The sequence below is a fragment of the Coffea eugenioides genome, chromosome 2, assembly GCF_003713205.1.
Source record: "Coffea eugenioides isolate CCC68of chromosome 2, Ceug_1.0, whole genome shotgun sequence".
NCBI lineage: Eukaryota > Viridiplantae > Streptophyta > Magnoliopsida > Gentianales > Rubiaceae > Coffea > Coffea eugenioides.
Window position 1 is genome coordinate 23,289,349 of NC_040036.1, and position 21,363 is coordinate 23,310,711.

At 36.4% G+C, this 21,363-nt stretch overlaps 4 protein-coding genes and 1 long non-coding RNA gene across 5 annotated transcripts; 4 read left to right on the top strand and 1 right to left on the bottom strand.

The window, feature by feature from the left end:
• Positions 1-363: 363 nt before the first annotated feature.
• On the top strand, positions 364-3,461 carry LOC113761341 (actin-7-like). The gene is made up of 5 exons (XM_027304291.1): positions 364-453; positions 1,383-1,452; positions 1,767-2,160; positions 2,378-2,991; positions 3,093-3,461. The coding sequence occupies exons 2-5, from the start codon at positions 1,393-1,395 to the stop codon at positions 3,156-3,158; spliced, it is 1,134 nt and encodes a 377-aa protein (XP_027160092.1). The 5' UTR covers positions 364-453; positions 1,383-1,392; the 3' UTR covers positions 3,159-3,461.
• A 753-nt stretch (positions 3,462-4,214) lies between these two features.
• On the top strand, positions 4,215-8,707 carry LOC113759273. The gene is made up of 3 exons (XM_027301839.1): positions 4,215-4,261; positions 5,580-5,662; positions 7,563-8,707. Exons 1-3 carry the CDS (start codon positions 4,215-4,217, stop codon positions 8,705-8,707), a joined length of 1,275 nt encoding a protein of 424 aa, XP_027157640.1.
• Positions 8,708-9,518: 811 nt separating this feature from the next.
• Positions 9,519-10,455, bottom strand: LOC113764089 (cytochrome c1-like). The gene is made up of 2 exons (XM_027308142.1): positions 10,094-10,455; positions 9,519-9,906 (listed from the first exon to the last, which is right to left on the bottom strand). The coding sequence occupies exons 1-2, from the start codon at positions 10,241-10,243 to the stop codon at positions 9,688-9,690; spliced, it is 369 nt and encodes a 122-aa protein (XP_027163943.1). The 5' UTR covers positions 10,244-10,455; the 3' UTR covers positions 9,519-9,687.
• A 1,202-nt stretch (positions 10,456-11,657) lies between these two features.
• Positions 11,658-15,237, top strand: LOC113759274 (WAT1-related protein At1g68170-like). The gene is made up of 7 exons (XM_027301840.1): positions 11,658-11,842; positions 12,469-12,531; positions 13,550-13,666; positions 13,806-14,055; positions 14,180-14,338; positions 14,458-14,609; positions 14,915-15,237. Exons 1-7 carry the CDS (start codon positions 11,658-11,660, stop codon positions 15,144-15,146), a joined length of 1,158 nt encoding a protein of 385 aa, XP_027157641.1. The 3' UTR covers positions 15,147-15,237.
• A 4,307-nt stretch (positions 15,238-19,544) lies between these two features.
• LOC113761171 lies at positions 19,545-21,363 on the top strand. The gene is made up of 3 exons (XR_003467121.1): positions 19,545-19,820; positions 19,984-20,034; positions 20,954-21,363. It is a non-coding gene; the product is annotated as an uncharacterized LOC113761171 (long non-coding RNA).

Consider the following 21,363-nt stretch of genomic DNA (forward strand, 5'->3'; position numbering starts at 1 on the left):
AGGCCAATCCAAACAAACCGTAACTACATTCATATATCTATATATGCAGTGCTCTCTCGATTTTTTTTTTTTTTTTTTGAGCTTCTAATTCTATATACTCTCTTCTCTAGAGGGAGGATCGCTTTCACTTTAGTCTAAGTTCTCATTACAATTTTCTTAAATTTTTTATTTCATGCAAAATTGCTAAATTAAAATATTGAAACAGAAAACATTTGCATTCGGACAAACGCACATTGACTAAATTCTTCACAGTTAAGACCACGCAAGTAGCGTGCATGGACCAATGGACCGCAATAGCTATATATAGGGACTCAACACGACGACACGTTTGACGTTTTTCTTGCTCATCCCTCTCTCTCTCTCTCTCTGCCACCGAAAGCCCTTGCTCCCTCTATCAACTCTGTACTCTCTCCTTGACTCCATTGCCTTCTTCGTTATCTCCACTCAAAACTGGTTCGACTTTCTGATTCATTTTTTCTCATTTAGTTCCTATTATGGATATCATATCTTCTTCTCTATTTTCGGTTGATTTAGACTCGTTTTGTGGTTTTGTGCTTTTACGTTACTTCGCGTAGTTATCAGTTTTTACTGTCTAATTTAGCGTTTCAGTGAAATAACCATCCATGTTTTCTGTATTAAATAATTTTTTATTCTAATTTTTTATATGCTTAACTATGTACGTTGTGATAGGGTGATTTTTGTGTTTTTTCCGTCGATTCTTTTTGGTTGTATAATAGTAGCGACGGACGATGTTTTTTTCGTAAGATATTACTCACGTGTTCTTTGTTACTGTGTAAATAAATTGAAATGAATGAAGTACGAGGAATAACACGTGATCTCGTTTTCTTGTTCGCATTTCATATTTATAATTTTCGTTGATGTTAATTTTTTTTTACGGTACCTGTTCTTGTTTAGTTTTTGTGGTGTAGAATGAGGATGTTTTATTTGCATTTTCAAAATTTTATGGTATTATGTTTTGTAATGCATGTTTCACTCTATGAAGGTCTTGTGGATAATTACTTGTTGATCTGGATCTTCTTTTTTACGGTTCCTCTGTGTGTGTGTGTGTGTGTGTTTTGGGGTGTAACTTTAGGGAAGATAATAGTAGGAACTTAAATGTTTTAAAGAGTTCCGCATGCTTTATACAAAATGACGTGAGATTGCTTTGTTAATTTGAAGGCGACAGTCCTATTTTCTTCCTTCCTGTTATCGTTGGAAAAAAGTTGACTGATAGGGAGACTGGAGACGATATAATTTCTGTTGCCAGATGCTATCCTTGACTGTTGCCTTTCAGCTTTTACTGTTGGAATTGTTGTCTGTATCATGTGGCTATGCTCATCTAATCCTTGAGTGACTTACACTGTATGTCTTCCCTTTTTAAGGTTGTCAAAGATGGCTGATGTGGAAGAAATTCAACCAATTGTCTGTGATAATGGAACTGGAATGGTTAAGGTTAGTAAGCCAAGCTGTTACACTTCGTATCCCAATTTCTTCCTGGAGGGGTTGGGTGGGCAGTGGGAAAGGGTTTATTGCACTTCAGACCATGTCTAGGATGCATGGTGGTAATAAAAAGATCTGATAAGTTTGTGGACATAATTCCATTTGCTGATGACTCACATGTCCATATGGAGTGTCTCTCTTACATCTTATGACTGGAGTAAAAGATTTAAGCTTCTGTTACTTATATGCCTCTCTTCTAGTTGCACTAGCATAATATGTACTATTGACAGTCTCAACTTTGACCTTTTTTCCCTTGGAATTCTCAGGCTGGATTTGCTGGTGATGATGCTCCTAGGGCTGTGTTTCCAAGTATGATTGGCCGACCTAAACACACTGCTGTGATGGTAGGGATGGGTCAGAAAGATTCTTACATAGGTGATGAAGCTCAGTCAAAAAGAGGAATGCTTAGTTTGAAATACCCCATTGAGCATGGTATAGTAAGTAATTGGGATGACATGGAGAAAATTTGGCATCACACTTTCTATAATGAGCTTCGCATTGCTCCGGATGAGCACCCTGTACTACTGACTGAAGCACCGTTAAACCCCAAGGCTAACAGGGAGAAAATGACCCAGATTATGTTTGAAACCTTCAATGTCCCTGCCATGTATGTAGCTATCCAGGCTGTCTTGTCTCTTTATGCCAGCGGTCGTACAACAGGTTTGTGGATGAACAATTTTTTTTTCTTTTAACTTGGTTTTGTATTCTGTCATTCTGGTTGTAGTAAAAACTGGGGAATGATCCCCAAATAGATGTCAATTATAAAATATCTTTATTTGCTTGGGAAGCAAGGTGGACATGACTTCTAGTTTGTCATTTTTCATTCAGTCTACATTCTCTTTTTGGTCCTTGGTGCATAATTTTGTTTTCTGTGCAGGCATTGTCATGGATTCTGGTGATGGTGTTAGCCACACGGTTCCAATATATGAGGGTTATGCACTGCCCCATGCAATCCTGCGGCTGGACCTTGCTGGTCGTGATTTAACGGAGTATTTGAGGACCATTTTGACTGAGAGGGGGTATGTCTTCACAACGGCTGCTGAACAAGAAATTGTTCGCGATGTGAAAGAAAAACTTGCTTATGTTGCCTATGATTATGAGCAAGAGCTGGAGACTGCCAAAAGCAGCTCTACACTTGAGAAAAACTATGAGTTACCAGATGGGCAAGTGATTACAATTGGATCAGAGAGGTTTCGTTGCCCAGAAGTTCTATTCCAGCCAGCATTAATTGGAAATGAGGTTGCTGGCATCCATGAAACAACTTACAGATCCATTATGAAGTGTGATGTTGATATCAGGAAGGATCTGTATGGGAATGTTGTGCTGAGTGGTGGATCAACGATGTTCCCAGGAATTGCTGACCGCATGAGTAAGGAACTAATTGCTCTTGCTCCCAGTAGCATGAAGATAAAGGTTGTGGCTCCTCCTGAACGAAAATATAGTGTCTGGATTGGTGGGTCGATATTAGCATCTCTAAGCACCTTCCAGCAGGTACGCTAAGATTTTCTGAGTTTTTGGACAATATGTTCTTCAACATTTTGTTAGTTTAGATGGCTGTTGTATGGATTACATGTATCATTTAAATGTTGCAGATGTGGATAACTAAGAGCGAATACGATGAATCTGGTCCAGCAGTGGTTCATAGGAAGTGCTTCTGAGTTAGAGGAAGAGATACATGGTGTTTGCATCATTACTTTGGTTTAGCTGAATATTGAAGTCTGTTCCTTTGTAATGGAACGCTTTAGAACAGAAAATGAACCTCGACTTGGTGCCAAGCAATATATGTAGTAGAAGGGTGCTTCAGGACTAGATCTTTTTTGCTTTTGTTTTGTCTTAGGTACTGTGGTTTAGCTGATTTGAAGTTGGTACATCGGAAAATTTCAATTCTCTGTTTCACTATTTTTCTTGAATAGTGGGTTGCTTTTTGTTAATATATTTCCTACGACTATATTGATGTTAGTCCCAAATTGCTGTGTTTTTACTCGAGGAAAATTCTGCCAGGCTTTTTTCGTCTGTTCTAAAATGATGTTGGAGCTCATTCTTTTCATCACCAGTTAATTTATTTTAGGGCTTGAACTGTTTCTACCAGCAACTATGGTTCGTCAATCACTCATGGCAGATACTAGCCCCCATTGATACTAACGTCAATTAGCCCTAGCTGCAGTGATGGCTAATGCATTTTTCCCTCTTTTTCTCTCTTTTACTTGATTTGCAAAAGATAAAGTTGGCTTTGTTATTATGAAGCTTCAGAAACCTTCCTTAGCAAAAACCTGTTCAGCATGTCTTTGTGACACTTGAACAGCAACGCAGAAGAGCTGAAAATTTTGCCTTCTCTCGGGGATAATCCATGGTTAAGGACGTGGTACTTGATGGTATGATATGTATGGATGGGGTTTCAGATCTTCCAGTTATCATAATACTTCATCTATATTTTTTAAGCTGATTTTTATTAAAACAACGTGGAAATTCATTGCCCATCTTAAGCAATAAGGCAGAATTGACATTGCATCAAGATATGCCTTGAACTTCTGTGTCCGTTTGGCTGTTTTTGAGTAATCTGCTTGCTGTTATAGTATTTGTCACTTTTTAGCGCTAAAACCTTGTGAATTGAGTGTTCAATGAATAAATGTTCAATGTGATTGATGCTACTCTTGAAGCAGTGGGATCTTTTTACCAGTTGTGATTTCTACAATGTTCTATGTTTACTACAACGCATGTCGTCTTTCTCCCTTCTTCATTTCTTGGGAAGAGAAAGTGGGAGGTATGTAAGCTTTTTATGTTTCTGCTTTATCTTTAAACATCATGTCTCGCCAGCTCACCATGCTTTGTTCTTTTCTCTTCTGGTGTTATCTTCAGCTGTTGAGCTCAGTCACAACGCATGTATCCTTTGCATCGAACTACCTTCTTTTCTCCTTTATGTCAGTCGATTGTTGATATTAGCTACAATTTGGTAGCTTAACAGCATCATCAATTAAAAATCTTGTGAACTTTGTGTTTTGATTTAAAGCATGTCTAAATTGATTGCTAAATATCCGTACAATAGGTAGTAATGTTATTGTCACTTGAATTTATCACTGCCTTTTGTCTTTTAATAGGTTCTCTTTCAACAAGATGCAAAAAACAAAGAAGGAAAAGAATCTTGATTATTAAAACTTGCATTTCACTGTCCAATTCATTCTCATTTTTATTTTTTTTCCAAAAATAGTTGTAGAGGCTCCTTTTCCCTAGAGGTACTCGACTTTCTAAAGTTTATTTGGCATTATTTGCCGATACCAACTGGAGTAACAAATTTGCTTGTATTTAAGTGATTTACTCTATCCAAACACCTTTTTATCTCACATACATCACATCAAAATAGTGCTACAGTATTTTTTTAAAAAAATTATTCCAAATAATCTACTATCCAAACACACCCAGAAAAAGAGAGGCAGAAAATAGTTTAAATATGTTTATCTGGAAAAGGATAATAATGGAAATTTATGCTTCAGAATTGTGGTTGTCATTGGATAAAGCTAGTAAAAGATGCTGGATTTAAGTAGCCAATCATCAGTTGTTTGGCTAAGTCTTTGTTGGGGTTTGATCCTGTCGACTCTGAATTGTATTCTTTGGACATATTTGAATTTGTCTTCCTTTGATTTCTTTTGGTTGGCACAATCTATGGAGCTATTAAGATATTTGTATCCCTGAATGCACGTCTAAAATTCTTATGGAATTTATGAAGACATATTAGTGGTGTGGCAGTTTCTATCCTTGATGGATATCTTGTTTCCATATAAAACAGCACATTTAGTATTTGGTGTATATTGTATTGTCCTGACTCATGAGTGTTTAATCTCTCTGGAAATCTGGTCATTAAGATAGGTCGTGAAATATTAAGGGTGGATGTTCTCTCATGTTTTGATTAATTTTGCTTTTAGTTGGATTGCTAGTTTGCATGATTCTAAATTGCTATACATGGTAACAGGGGGTTTCTGCCACTGTTTACGGGATGAATAGTTTGGCCGCTTCTTTAAGTGATGTTAGCTATCATGTCTATGCATGATGCTTCAGTCTTTTGTGCCTCTTTGAAACTCATGCAGGTTGCTGATAAATCTTCTCAGCATTCGTGCAGCTAAGGGACGTGAGCCAGTGGATAGATTGTATCGCTTAAGGTTCTCATCAGGTTTGGTTGCATATTCTTCCTGGAAAACCATATTGGATCAAACAACAGTGAGAACCAGCATTGAGTACGGTTCCTCATATATCCTTTAGTCTGTTCACCATGGTTAAAGGGTTCCTTTTGACCTGACAGTAGATTCTTCTTATATCTCATGATTAACAAAATATGACAAATAACACAGAATTAGTATTAAATATCTGCTAGTCTTTGCAATGTCAAAAAGAAATAACTGTAGCCAATCATATTGGATTAAGACTTGAAATTCCAAAGCTATTGGGGCTTCAAGCATTTCTTATTGCCACTGCCTTCTAATTGCTTAGGATAAAATGCAGGTGTGGACCAGCATAGAGTGCCTATTGATGGCAGTAATCTATTTAACACTCGCAAACATGATAGATTGTTGTCTAGATTAACATGCTAAGTTTAATCCCTTAAGATTGGTCATATGCAGTCTCTTGGTATTTTAACATGCCTATTGGTTTATAAGTTGGAGAGTTTTCTGGAAAAAGTTGCCCACAAAGTACTTTTGTAAATTAGTCTGAAACTGGATGCCTATGGCCACTCACTCGATTTGCTCTTCTTGCTTCCCGTGGTTGTTTGCTTTCATCTGGTATAAAAATCAAAACTGTAGTTTTCTTGTAACTGGCACAAACTCAATGATGTCTTCAAATAATTGGATCTCTCCTGTTTTTTATCGGAAAGGATGGTTCCAGAAATACATGTTCTCTTTATATGTTATTTCAATAGGTCAATTTGCACGTTGATGAATCCATTTGTTTGTGCTATATTTATTGCTATTGGATGTTTAATGGAAGCTTGTATGATGCTTCTGTTATGTGGATACATCAGAAGTTCAGTTCTCCTTAATTCATTTCATAAGTATCCAAGTTGGCTGTTTATTTTGATGTATAGGCTTTGTCTGATCCTGAATAACCAAGAGTTCCTGCTGACTGCCTCCTGGCATAAGTGGACAATTTATATGTCGTACATGGTTTTCTACGCTTTTAGACCAAAATATTGATACTAGTTTATTATTTAGTACTCACTAACAGATCAAATAAAGGCGCTTGGCTAACAATTCACATGGTAGCTTTCAGTAAGTAAACAGGATTCCAAACATAAAAGTAGGATTACTCGAATGAAAGTGCTTGTGGTAACAACTAGATTAACTTATTAATAACCTTATGTCAAAATACTCCCTTTCCTCCTCACCCTCACCCAATAAAAAAAGGCTCCTAATCTTAATTCAGATTGTATGTGAAGTAATTATGATTATATCTCAATATAGACATTTCTAAAAGGGAACTGATGTCACAAATTGAGAGTTACAGTGATCTCAAAGTCATTAAATGATTTTGAACTTCTGGTTGCAGAAACATTAGCCAGTTGTCAAATGGGAAGACACTTGTTTACAATTCCTACTTTTATGGCGTCCTTTTTGTCTTTTTTCTTTTTCGCCACGGCGTTCAAAACAAGGTGAATACATGAAATGTTCTGAACACTCACTTTCATCTATCTCCTCTCTCTCTATGATGCAGAAGATTTATTTGGCCTCATCAGATAGATTTCGAATCGATTTGTGACTCAAATTCGTTGAAGAACTTGCCAACAAGGTATTTTTTCTTCTTATACATTTTCATCAGCACAAGCATTTATCTTGAAATCAAGCATAGATGTTTGCTTGTGTCTATGAAAATCTAGGTCTTTCATTATAATCTTCAGTGCTATATCTTTTCACTGTTGTAAAATTTTATTTAGTTGTTTTACACAACCATGGGGGATGATCTTGCACATGAGACATTTAATTTGGATAATTTCTTGCTTTGGGATTTTTCTCCAATTGTATTTTCAGAGTAGAATTTCCATGTGAAATGATGTGAATGTTCTTTCTAATGTGATATAGGACGCTCATTGGCTTGTGCTTATGTGATGCCAGATAAACAGCTTAACATGCAAAAACAGTGGTTACTGAAGCCAGTCAATGGTCAACAAGAAAGCTACCCTTCATATGATGGATTTGTGTTTCCTCCTAAGTTTTTCCTGGATATGTTGCCTTTTGGAGTGCAAGGACCTGATAAGCCTCTTCTATTGACTGAACATAACGAGGGTAATAAAATAGACAATTTTGTTGGTACTGGTGAACATTTAAATGTTGTGCAAGGTTCAGTTAATGAAATTGAAGGTGGTGGAGGGGTAAAAGAAACTTCACACAAGCGGATAAAATGGACAGATGATATGGTAAAGCTTCTGATTACTGCTCTTTCCTACACTGGAGAGGATGATGTTGCAGTTCAGCGTTTTAGATTTGTGAGTTGCCCAAAGGCAGGCAAGTGGAGAGCTATCTCAAACGTCATGGTACAAAGAGGTTATCATGTAACACCACATCAATGTGAGGATAAATTCTATGATTTGAGCAAAAAATACAGAAGGCTGAATGATTTACTAGGCAGAGGTACAGCTTGTAAGGTTGTAGAGAACCCGAAGCTTATGAACTCAATGGATCTGTCTAATGAAGTAGTGGCAGAAGTCATGAAGATTCTAAGTAGCAAACAGTTGTTCTTTAAAGAAATGTGCTCATATTATAATGGGAATCGGTTTTTTCTTCCTCATGATCAGTCTCTCCAACATTTAGTTAAAGTGGCTCTTAAAGCTAAAGGCAAGCTCTCTCAATATGTGAGTCATGAGCTGCCTGCAAAAAGAATGAGAGAGCTTGAAGATATTGGAGTTTCAGGTTTCAGGAGTGCTTCTGATTGCAATAGAAAATCAGCATATCATCTATCAAACAAGCAGACTGATCCGATTTCTCTTACGAACGAGGGTGGTGAGGGAGACCGGTCTCAGGATGATTGGATGACATCTCGCTTACTGCACTTGGAGGAGCAGAAATTGCAAATACAGGAGCAGAGACTCGATCTGGAGAAGTTTCTCAGGGACACCCAACAACAGGACTTGAAGTTGGAAAAGATGAGGCTGGAAAATCAGGTTATGAGGCTTGAGAATCAACGGTTGGCTGTTAAACTGAAATACTGGAAAAGAGGTCCTGATTGAATGCTGTCTCAATACAATATTGTCTAGATAATGCAGGCGTCAAATAAGCATAGTAGCATCATTATTGAAATTGATCTTGTTGTTTTGTTGAATGTTTTTCACAGGCAGCAAATGAGCATTTGGAAAGTCTTATGCAGCAACTGATGGCAAGTTTTGTAAAGTCATTATCCAGGTTAAGTTTCTGAAGGAACCGGCTTGCTGATGTTTAAGCAGTATCTCCTTTTTCTTTTTTTAGTTGATGTTTCGTGGATTGATTTCTGTAATTTCCTAGCTTGAACTTGTACTTGAATTGGAAAAACCCGGTTTTATCTCGTTGCTATTTCTATAGATATTTGCTTCACTACTACATGCTTCTCGTTGCTATGTTTAGACAATTTTGCCTCAAGTGGATTATATCTTAAAATTCCTCTGCTTAATAGTGCCACTGGCATACCTATAATGGTCGTGATTTGGCAGTTTTGGGTTCTCCATCTCAGTATCCTAATCCACAATTCTCTTGTCACCATATTGTTTTTACACGTTCACATGCACTCGGTCGTATTTCGCATCTGATTAGTTGTCCGTCCGACCGGATGACCAGAAATGTGAATGCGTATATAGTGTAGCTGGCCGACTTATGTGCAAGATATAAGATCCAGTTTGCAGCAGATCTTTTTCAGAGTGGAAAGAGCGAGTTTGCAGTCGATTGTAAAGGAGGAGGAGGAGGAGAAACTAGAAAGACGAAGAAGAAGCAGAGAGAAAAAGAATAATAAAGGACATTGACCTGAAATGAACTTCTTCTAATAATTTATCAACTGTCAAAAAACAAGAAATTCGTACACACCCTTTCCCAAAAACAGATATTCACCGACTTAAATCAATCACCGGTAAATCCCGCATTTCTTTTCACTGCCAGCAGAGCATCCCCTGTTCCCACCCTATAGATAATATTATTGAAAAATATATCATGAGTTGCTAGAATTTATAAAACGTCGTCCATCCTATTCCTTTTTGCTTTCTTCTTTTGTTTCTTCTGCAACATTTGTATCCTTGGCTGGTTCCTCAGCCGGCTTGCTCTCAGGAACGGCCTCTGCTGCCTCAGCTTTTGGTTCTTCAGCTTTTTCTGCTTTTGGTTCTTCAGGTGTTTCTGATTTCGGCTCTTCCGGGGTTTCTGCTTTTGGTTCTTCAGCCTTTTCTGTCGTGGATGGCTCGGCTGGTGCCTTTAATTTTAACACACACACACAAAATTAAAAAATAAAAAATAAAAAAAGAGAGAGACTTTCGGATCATATCATTCGCATTTACAAAGTAGATCATAATACATGATGATGATGGCATCTAAATCCTGTACGTAATAATGCGTTCGTTGAACAAAGAATTAGTGAGAGATTGATGCATTTCACTTACTGCCTCTGCGGGAGCACTTTCCTCAGCCTTCTTTTCTTCCAGGGCGAGGACCTGTGGCACCTCGGTGGTGGTCTCCTCCTTGGCTGGCTCCGGTGGTGGAGCTGTAGCCTCTTCCTTCATGCCCTTTTGAACGCTAGCACAGGCACCCATTTTTTTTTTTTTTCTAGTATTTCTTCAACGACAGATGCAGAAGCAATCCCTTCCTCTCTCTCTCCCTTTCTTTGATGCGCAGGCAAACCTTTCTCTCGCAAATTTTGGCTTTGAGGAGAGAAAGATTGAGCAAATTACTCAAGAGAGAAAAGGAGATTACTCAAATCGCGGTGATCAAATCATTGGTAAACTCGAGTTTATATAGGGGCACGATTTGCTGTTTCCGACATTCTATCCACGGTGAGGAAAATTTTCAGGGAGCCATGCCAAATACAGCTAATTTTTATTTGGCCTAAATATGCTATTAAACGACAACCATCAAACAAGCCCATTAAATAGAGGCTATAATTCCAGTATGATGAAATAGAGGTCGTAAATCCTAGTGCATGTGGACGACGGTTTTGCGGTTTTACTGCTATGCATCATCTTTCAATGCTTTATATTATTATTTTTTTTAATTAACCCCGCCCCGCGCATTGGTTGAATTTTCTGGTTGGGAACATGGAAACATTTGACTAAATTGGATTCTGCTGCTTTGACTTTGAGTATATGTCTCAAATGTAAAAAGTTTATAAAGTTTTAAAAAAAAAAAAAAAAAAGAAAGAACCATTCATCATTGAAACTAAAATTTTTTTTTTCCGACAAATTTGGGAAAAAAACCTTAAATGGTGGATGTCCGGAACCAGTGCCTTGTGTAGCATTTAAACTTGACTGAATAATACCTAATAAAGTGCAGGAATTGGTTAAAGCAACTAAAATAGTACAAGGTGAGCTCTAAAATCTGGTCAAAATAATTAAGTAAAGGCTCCAAGGACAAATTGTCACAAGTGTTTGCTAACCATAAAAAGAACTCTGTAATTTAAGAAGGATCAAGCCTTAACCGTTTAAAGGGATTTGCTGTTACAATATTTTAAGTCTCCATAGCCAACACGTAGGTATATGGGTAAGCATAACAATGAAGGAGACTTTACAGAAAATTAATTGATTGTAACCCATGTCCGAAAAGTTTCTATTTAACATGGACTTGGGGAGGGGAATGTTGGGTTGGGTGGTGGTCCAGTAGAAGGATTGTAAGTAAAAAAAAAAAAAAAAAAACTGGGCCCAATTAACCCTATATATATATATATATATATGAAACCGCATACATCATCAAATACATCATCCCCTACGTCATCAATGCCATTAGGTATCCCACTGGCTCTCGTGTTCTTGGATATCTATGTGCAACCTAATCAAAACACAGTCCCATTGCAATTGCATCTCCTTGTTAAATGTCGGTGCAATCTTGGTTTCTTTCATATTTGCTAGCTTGTTATTATATTATATGTATTATATATATTCCCATCCCATAATTCCACCTCTTCAACTCCGTCTCTACCCTATCAAACCCTAAAAAGTGGTTCGAATGGCAACCATGAGCAAAGTGGGTGACGGGTTGAAGGCAACAATCCTAATGGTGGTGGTACAGGTAATTTTTTCAGGGATCAATATTATGTATAAACTCGCAGCCACTGATGGGATGGATCTCAGGGTTTTGGTGGCTTATCGTTTTCTTTTTGGCGCTGCTTTCATTGTTCCCGTTGCATTCTTTCTTGAAAGGTCCGAAATCATATTTGTAACTGCTAATGTTTACTAATATTATTATAGTTTTCCTTCTCTTTGACGTGTTATATATGTTTTACCTGAATTACATTCTGGAGTTCATGCTATAATTTCTTGATTGATACCGTTCAGTCATGCTGATTTTCTGGAGTTAAAACTTCATGAAGATTTTTAATGTTCATCACCATTTAAGTTTGCTTGCATGGCTTGTGGAGCACTGGAGGGTTTTGTGGAAACCTTTGGTAATATTTTGCAAATCTACGGTTTTTGTTCAAAATTGATAGAAATCAACTTTTTTCACATGTTCAGCAAATTATGTGTCCATATTTTGCAGAAACAACTTTTGGTGCACTTAGCAACTCCCGTTCTAATTGAAAATTGTGTAGGATGGATATTCACGGGATATCGAAATTTTCTCTCAAAACAAATTCAAACGGGGCCTTATTTTTCGTTTTCAAATTAGAGCTAGAGGATTGTGCTGCATAGATATTTTTTTTTTATCTAGTTTCTCAAATTGAAGTTCCCAATTTCTTTATTCTCAAACTCCAACATATTACTATTAAACACCTCGATCATGACAAAGTTCTAATACGGCTACCTTGATCCTGTACTGAATATTGCAGGAAAAAGAGGCCAAAACTGACCTGGAAAGTGTCCTTATTCGCGCTTCTTTGCGGGTTATTTGGGTAAGTTTGAAATAATTCTATGTTCAACCACTGAGTTTGGCTCAATGGCCACCACCAAAGCCTGTAAGGCTTGGTGGAATGGAAGGTCAAAGTTCAACCTTACCTTCTAGTCTCCACCGGTTTTCCCGTTAGCCTCTTCAGATCTCCCTTTTTTCTAGTATAGAATAAATATAGGTCCATCGTATCCAGAAAAAAAAAAAAAGAAAGAAAGAAAGAAAGAAAGAAGAAATAGTTCTATGTTCTCTTTTTTTTTTGTCAAAAGAAATAGTTCTATGTTCTGTGGAGTACAATTATTCGTTTTCAACTCGGAAGCTTTACTTCATGGTGTTCTTTTAACACGTGGAAACTCCTATGAAAAGCACGGACCTACCAACCTATACTACTGTAGTTAGCCAACCGTACCAATGCAACACCTCAGTGCAGGTGCTCATTCTAGCATACATTACCAATGCAACTCAATTCAGGTACCCATTCCTACATGCATTATTTGCCCTTCTGTTTATTGGGTTAGACTTTTTACCATATACCTTCATAAGAAAGATTCACTCTTCAGTGTTCTTGTTCATAGTCATAGCCTCAAGATTGTTAGTTATTCCAAAAATGTTGGTGTGGAGATAATCTCTAAAGGGCTTGTTGTTGGTAGCTTAAACTAGAACTAGAAATTCTTAGGCTAGAACTCGAATTTATTATCATGGATCGTTTAATTCGCTTACGATATCATCAATGGTTTCTACACTAACTGAATACTTAGTCTATCTCTGACAGTTCTAACTTTTGTAACTAATTTGGTGGAAAGTACAAGAGGCATACCGCTTTGGAACTGAACACTGGTTGAGTTAATATGGTAATGTATAGATTCACTAAATCATGGAATTTCTCATGTATTTGTATGAGAGATTTAGATTGTCAAATAACGAATTATAACACCCCAAATAATTTTTTTTTAAAAAAAAAACCACTAGTGATATGTTTCCTTTTTCGTCTATCCACTAAAATTGTTTGGTTTTGTTTACTGCAGTGGCGCACTGGGGCAGAATCTGATGTTAGAAAGCTTGGTACTTACGTCTGCAACATTTTCTGCAGCTATGGTCAATCTGATACCTGGTATTACCTTTATAGTAGCCGTTTGTTTGAGGTATGTGCCTCTCGAGTCGCTATGATTATAGATTCTTTTTATTCATTTCTTGACTTGATTTTTTGACTTCTAATTGTAGCTGGAACAATTTCCATCCTGATTTGTGGTTTCATTGAGATTAACTTTTCCTACATTTCAGGTTGGAAAATTTAGGGTGGCATACACTGGCAGGTAAAGCAAAGGTGTTGGGAACATTGATGGGCATTGGCGGGGCAATGTTGTTTACATTCTATAAAGGCCCGAATATCACAATTTGGGAAACAAACTTTAACCTTATGAAAATAACTAGTCATCATCCATCCCATGCTGCTGAAACTGGTAACCTCGCACTTGGTGTTATCCTGGCAATAGTCAGCTGTGTCTTCTACTCCCTCTGGTTGATTATTCAGGTGAGCTCGAGAAAATTAACTGTAACTAAGATCAATTATTACCGCTTCTTTAATTCTTGCAATATACTACAATTTTGATTTTGTAATTGACTTTCTGCGTTTCATATTCTGTTTCTTGAAATAGGCCAAGGCAGCTGCAGTGTACCCATGTCCTCAATCATTTACGGCACTCGTGGTTTTCTTTGCATCACTTTTCGGTACTGTTTCTGCACTTTGCATGCAGCGAGACTGGAGTCAATGGAAGTTAGGATGGGATATTAGGCTCCTAACGGTAGCATATGCGGTAGGTCAATACTAAGACAAAATTGAACATCAACTATTTCTGGCAAAATATTATTGAAGTTTTCTGTTCGTTTAACATGCAATCATACGATCACATGCTCCGTGCTGCTTAATTTGCAGGGGATTGTGGGCTCAGGAATCATGTTCGTAGTGATTGCTCAAGTTGTAGGAATGAGAGGTCCAGTGTTTGTGTCAGTTTTCAATCCACTGCTGCTTATATTTGTTGCAATAGTCGGATCACTTGTACTGGATGAGAAGCTGTACTTGGGAAGGTACGTTTGTCACACACAAAAATGTGCCAACTTTCTTCTTTATCATGTACTGTATCCACTTCAATGTCAATTGCCAAATATATATATATATATATATAGTTTATATGTATATGCTTGATGGTGCATGGCTAAGGTTGCCACTACTACGTTTTCAAGAAAGAAAAATAGAAATGCTGAATTGCCACCATGCAAGATCATCAACTCCAATATTCATTTTTCCCGGAAGTGCAGTTTTATGAAATTTTACGTGTCTTAGTCATGGGATTCTATATAACTAGTTCTACTAATACTTTTGTGTGCTACAGCTTGCTTGGAGGCATTCTCATAATTGCTGCATTATTTGTTGTCTCGTGGGGAAAAAGCAAAGAGATTAAAAAGATTACTCAACCGGTGCCAGAAGAGGACACGAGCATTGAGGATCAAGAAAGAGAGAAAAGCAGTGACAGGAATAACGATCAGTTGGTGCAAGAACAGAAGAACGTCAGTATTGGAAGTCATGCAGACCAAATCGAGATTACTATTACTAACCCTAAGTAGATAATTGTGGGCCATTATATAGTCCTAGATTTAAAATGTGAAAAATGGAGAAAAAACCTAATAAAAAAAAAAGTTAATGAACTGTTGGGGGTTATCTTTTTTAGGGGTTTCAAATCGTCTGGGGGACTGTTACATTTGATTTTTGCCTGTTGTACAGTAGCTATGCAGGGGAAACAATTTTGTTGTTATATGCTGTGACCAATTATTTTCTCTCAAATTTGAGATTTTGTCTATTAATTTAATCTCCACTTCAACTTACGTTGTGGGAGAAATCATTTCCTGCCTATAGATGAATTTTTGTGTTAAATAATTGAAACGATGAACAGAAATGATATTTGGACTAAAGATTGATCTATTTATGTGGGAAATTAAGTTTAAAAAGGAAAAACATGATAATTCTTTTTTTTTTTTTTTGGAAAATTGCTTTTTTCCCCATGTATGTTGGTTCTCTATGACCTTACATCAAGTAAAAGCATTTAGTACTGGTTGTCCTAAGTTCTGTAATACTGATTGATTTTTTTTTTTTTTTTTTTTTTTTTTGAGCACACTGATTGATGTTGTACTTAGATTGACGGATACGTACAATATATACCTAAGGTAAACCCAAACCTACCCTACCAAATGTATATACTATCTTTTGAGGGTTGATCTTTCAACTATATCCAGATTTCTACTTTGGTATCTAAATTCCAAAGTGAGTCACTTTAATACTTAGAACATAATATTCATTTCAATTAAGTAAAATTCCTTCACTTGAGTCTTTAAAATATAAACGTTTTGCTAACACCTATGGTAAGTATGGTAGCATTTTGGAGGCTATTCAAATTAGGACTATCAATCCAAATTTCTAAATCGAGTTTTGACAAACCCAAGTTTGACTCACAAATTAAATAGAGTTTTTGGACTTTTGGACTCGAGCCTAAATTAGAAGGTTAAAGCCCAACTCATACTTTTATAAGAGTTTCGAGTTTAAATCTGGTTCAACCTGAACTCATAAATAAATATATAATTATATATAATGTATATTTGACTCTAATAAAGCCTATGCTCAACTCACATTTAATTCAGGCATAATATTCAGATACAAGCTCTATCCTGTCAAATTAGACTCGCGGGGTAGCTCGAGCCCATTAACAATCCTATTCAAAATATATTGAACAAATTTAACGCATCCTCTCATAAATAGTAGATGCTCAACATCTCCAGAAAGAAGGGTACGTATTACAATTGTAATTATCAATTGTGAGGGACACCAATGGGGCAAACTTTAATGTTCCTATTTTATTACTGAGGTGAAAGGTAAGCAATGAAGTTACCTCATGTAAGATCCATAGACAAATGGAGAACAATTTTGAAGATAAAAATTTGTTTGCCACTGAAATTCTTTTCTAAAACTGCTCCTACAACGTTAAGAATTCTAACATAGCATTGCCATAATCTTGGGGATCCAAATTTCAAAACTAAAATCCCACAATACACATGACCATGTCCTCAATTCACAGGATCTCATCTGTGCAGATAACATGGTAAGCATTTGTAAGCGCTAGATTTTGTATATAGGAAATGAATTATGAAGATCTGTCTTGTGATAAAAAAAAAAATTCAAATGTGTGCACTATTATTTACATTTCACAGAATACAAACATTTAAACCATTTCCCTACCACAACAAAGCAAAGCATATCATGTATTTTCGACCCACATTGTTGCCCTTGCATAAGTGAACTGGTTTCGTCAGTTTTGATTTCCATCGTCCATTTAAAGCGTGAACCAAAACGGAATTGAAAAGTACTTGGAATAAATACTACTACTTCTTAAGTGTTGTAAAACTAATAAAATGAAATACTATAATAGGAATTGAAATATTAGGGAAATGAGTAGAGGAATGAAGAATGATTTTCTTATATTCCAACTAATATAAAAGTCATTCCAAAGGGTGTCAATGTACCTCTATATATAGGTACTACAAGATTAAAGGAACATCAATCCTATTAAACACCCACTATTACAAGAATATGAAGAAACTTATGAAACGGTTTCTCCACTACATGAGTAGATTTATGGATTGTAACTTCTATACATAATATGACCATAAATCATGAATTAATCCTCTTGGGAATACAAAGGGACATCCACACTTTAAATTGTTTCATAACATTAAGGCCTTACTTTATGTACTTTCTGGTTCCAATCTCTCTATAAGTCCGGAACGCGATAGACCGCTCTAAACTGCACCGTTAGTCCTGGTGAGAGTTGGACAGGCAGTCCGCTAACCCTTTGGTTCGCCTTAGGGGAAGGTGGGGCTGTCACAGTCATTATCAGAATGGCACTTCTTCTTTTTTTTGTCAGTAACGATATATTTGTATAATCTATTCTATCTTAATTTAGGGGAGAGAGGGAGTCTAAGGAGGCTGTGGTAGGGAGCCAGTGGGTATACAGACCCAACTAGACCAAGGGAGTGCTCTGGCACAACTCTTAGATTTTTTTCGCTACAGGTGATGTTTCAACCCTCACCTACAGCCTAAGGAGGGACTTAAGCCCCTCCTTGGTGGCCACTGAGCCATTGGCCCAGTGGTTATCAGAATGACACTTCAAATGGCCTGAGTGGTGGGATGGAGGAAAATCCTGATCAAGTCAGATTGCAAAGCAGCAATTGACCTCATCACTAGCATTAATGCATAGGATGGGTACGTAGCAACCATTCTGGAAGATATTATGAGTTTATTTAAAATAATTACTGTAACACATTTTATGTTGTGATATATGTGAAATAAAAAAATATATTAAAATTTGTCTTTATAATGCAAGTAGATTATTTTTTTCTCAAATCATCCAATCCAAACACACTCAGACCTTGCAAAAGGTTTTGAGCTTGGCATATTCCTTGTTGTGCCTAGATCAGTTAATGTAGGAAGTCATACGTTAACACATTTTATAACAAAACTACTTAATGACATAGAATGGGAAAATAACTTCCCAGTTTGGCTAACAGAAGCTGCAAAAAATGATAGGAGGGCTGAGACCCCTTTTTTGTAATTAACTTTTGTACTTTCAATTGTTAATATATATATATATATATATATATATATACACACACACAAAATATTGATGTTTGTTGAAAAATATGTCATTATCATCGTTCTTGTTTTTCGTTTTAGGAAGAAAAGGCCAAAATTACATTGGAAAGTGCTTCTCTTCAAGTTCTTTCAGGTTATTTGGGTAAGTCGAAATACTTCTCCCTTTTTTTTGGGTGTTTCTACAACATGATTTTTTCCTACAAAAAACTCTTCACGAAATCTTGGACTTAGCTAGCGAAAATGAATTCACTCATGAAATTGCATTATCCAATATACGCTTATCTACGTGGCATTATCCAACAAACACTTAAGTGAGATTACAATATTCCTAATTTCATTATTTTTTGAAATTAGGAATATCATAATCGCACTCTACTTTTCTGTTAATCTCATTTTCACTATTATTTTTATCATAAAAATTTTCATGTATTAGACTATATGATAAAATAAATTATGAAAGTGTAATTAATATTTAAAAAAAAAAGAGATTACTATCTCTCTGCACGTAATCACTTGCAATTAGACCATGGTGTGAAAAAGCATGGACAAGAACTTGATGCGGTTGTGTTTTGTGAGTTCTGTCCAGTTATTGTACGTGTTTAAATTTTTGATGTGCAAATACATGAAAATATCGTATTGAATATATGTTAAATATTTAATTTTTGTACACTACTTTTATTACGAATATAACAATGCAAAATAATTGTACATTAAGTAATATAAAATGTACAACAATCAGACTGAATCGCATGAAACTTTAACCAAGTCCTTTCCCCAAAAGCATCGAGGCACCTTGGAAAGTAGAAATTAGCCCCTGTTAAGAAGTTGTTTAGATTAATTTTGTCGGTAAAACTAACCTCAAAATAGAGTTAAAAGATGAACTAAATTATTTAATAATCGAATCTAATTCATTTGATAAGAGCTCGTTCAAGTTTGATTCACCAACTAGTGAAGTCAAGATTGAATAGTATTTTATATTTAATAACATTCAAATTCAATAAAAAAGTGATTCAAATTCGATTCGATGAATAAATAATTTAAATTTAAATAAAATTTTAATTTTGTTAAAATAATTAAATAAATTTGAATATTAGAACGATGGATTTGATTAAAGTAATATACACCCCTATTCCAAAAATCCCTATTCCAAAAATTGAATTAGTCCAGTACAAGTTCGGTGCTGTAAAATTCAATTGACTGATAGAGGTCAAACCGTCCATTCAAAGGGACCGGACCAGACAGGTATTCAAAGCTGACGGGCGTTTGCCATGATTACTAGTCCAGTCCAGCTTGCCCGTTGCCAGGACAAGTGGCTCTAAGCAAATCTAATCCTAATCTAGTGGCCACCTGCTTTCCCACTGTGATATCTTTATAAGGATCGGAAACCAAACTGAAGAAAGTAATTCCCTTGTCCGCAAACGCGTTACACTGCAGCCAGTTACAATTTACAGTCACATTCACCCCCAAAATGCAGAAGCAGAGAGCAGCCCTTGCATTTCTTCTGCTTCTTTTCATAGTAGCGGTGGATTTGGAGGTTCCCATCTCAGCTCAAGTCAACTGCGACGATGCTTGTACCACCGGCTGCGTTAATCCTGACCGTACGTTATTCACTCTTCCTTTTTATCTGGGATATTTCCTTGAATAACTTTACATAAGAAACTGGCCGGGACTTCAAATGATTTACTAGTTTTTCGTTTTCCTTTTTTTTTTTTTGGGGCTTCCGCTGGATTCGCTGATTTTGTGTTTATTTTCATCTTTCAGCTAGGCTAGAGGCACGTTGTAATCTCAAGTGCCAGATAAGGTGCGGTCCAGGTAATTCCCTGCTGCTTTTCAACTAGAAAATTTTCTTGATTAATTGCCACCCCCACCTCACTGCCCCAGTTAAAGCTATGATTTTTCTCCAAACCCGTCGAAGTATTGGGATATCTAGAACAGATCTACCGTTTGCCCTGGCTCCTTTCCTAAATGTTGATCAGTCCACCAAAAGTTTGGGCTAGCATGTTGTTTCTCTGGAGAGGAATATCATCATTTCTGGAAATGGAAGCTAATCCATTAGGCTGTGGCCGACATATCTAGTAGTGCGCAGTACTAGTACAAAAGCAAGACTGAAAAATGGATCCTACATATTGCTCTTTGGTATTACACTTTTACTAGGTCTGTTCTGTTTCCATCTTCGTCTTTTGTATGCTTTGATGATGATGAATCAGATTTTTGGATGTCAGTTTTAGGCTGCCTTTTGTCATTCTGTCTTATGTCTAGTAGCATTTTCAGCTTAATATTAATGTTACCACTGGCCAGTGGCAACTCCACTAGAGGATGAATGGCTGAATTAAATCTTAAAAAGATATTTATGGGTATGATAGAGTTGGAGGCAGAACTACAGAAAAAAGGTTGTTAGAATATCTTTCTCCTACATTAAGCTTAGATCCACACACTTTAGCTGTTACAGTCGTAACCTTGTGAATAAAGTACCTTGCAAATGCAATTAGTGGAAGGAGATTGGGTAATTTGGTACTCAATTTTGAGAATTAACAGAAAAATTTGGAAAGCAAAGTAGAATTTATACAAAGATTTGAAAATAAGACCCTTCCTTCATCTAAATTTTTTATTTATTTATTCATAATAATAATTTTTTTAAAAAAAATCCTTCATAAAATCAATGTAATTATCTTCTTTTTTTTTTCCGCAGTTGAGATTTGCTTGGTTATGTGATCTCTTTATTCTTGTACAGATGATGCTCGAGCTAAGCACAATTTAGGTGGGAATTGAATCCATAGTGAAACAAACATCTGGAGCGCGTTGGAATTGGTAAATGCCTAAATGGTTAAAGCTAAGGAGTAAGGTAGAAGTGGAGTTCCAATTTCCACTTGGGTTGTTTGCCAAAGGAGATTTTACTAGTAGTACTGTTTTACTATCATTTACGTCTGTTGTTCTTACGAGTTACCAAGCCAAAAATAAAGAAAATCGGCCTTTCAGCTGCCTTTACTACATAAAAAAATAATTCATGGATTTCCAATTTCGGAAATCAGGAAATCTTGTTGATTTATGTTTTGCTGGCTGCTGGCTTGTATCTCGTACTAATAAGAGATGATGCAAATTTTCAGTGAGTGGTCATGATCATGATGCAGTTCACCGTTTCCA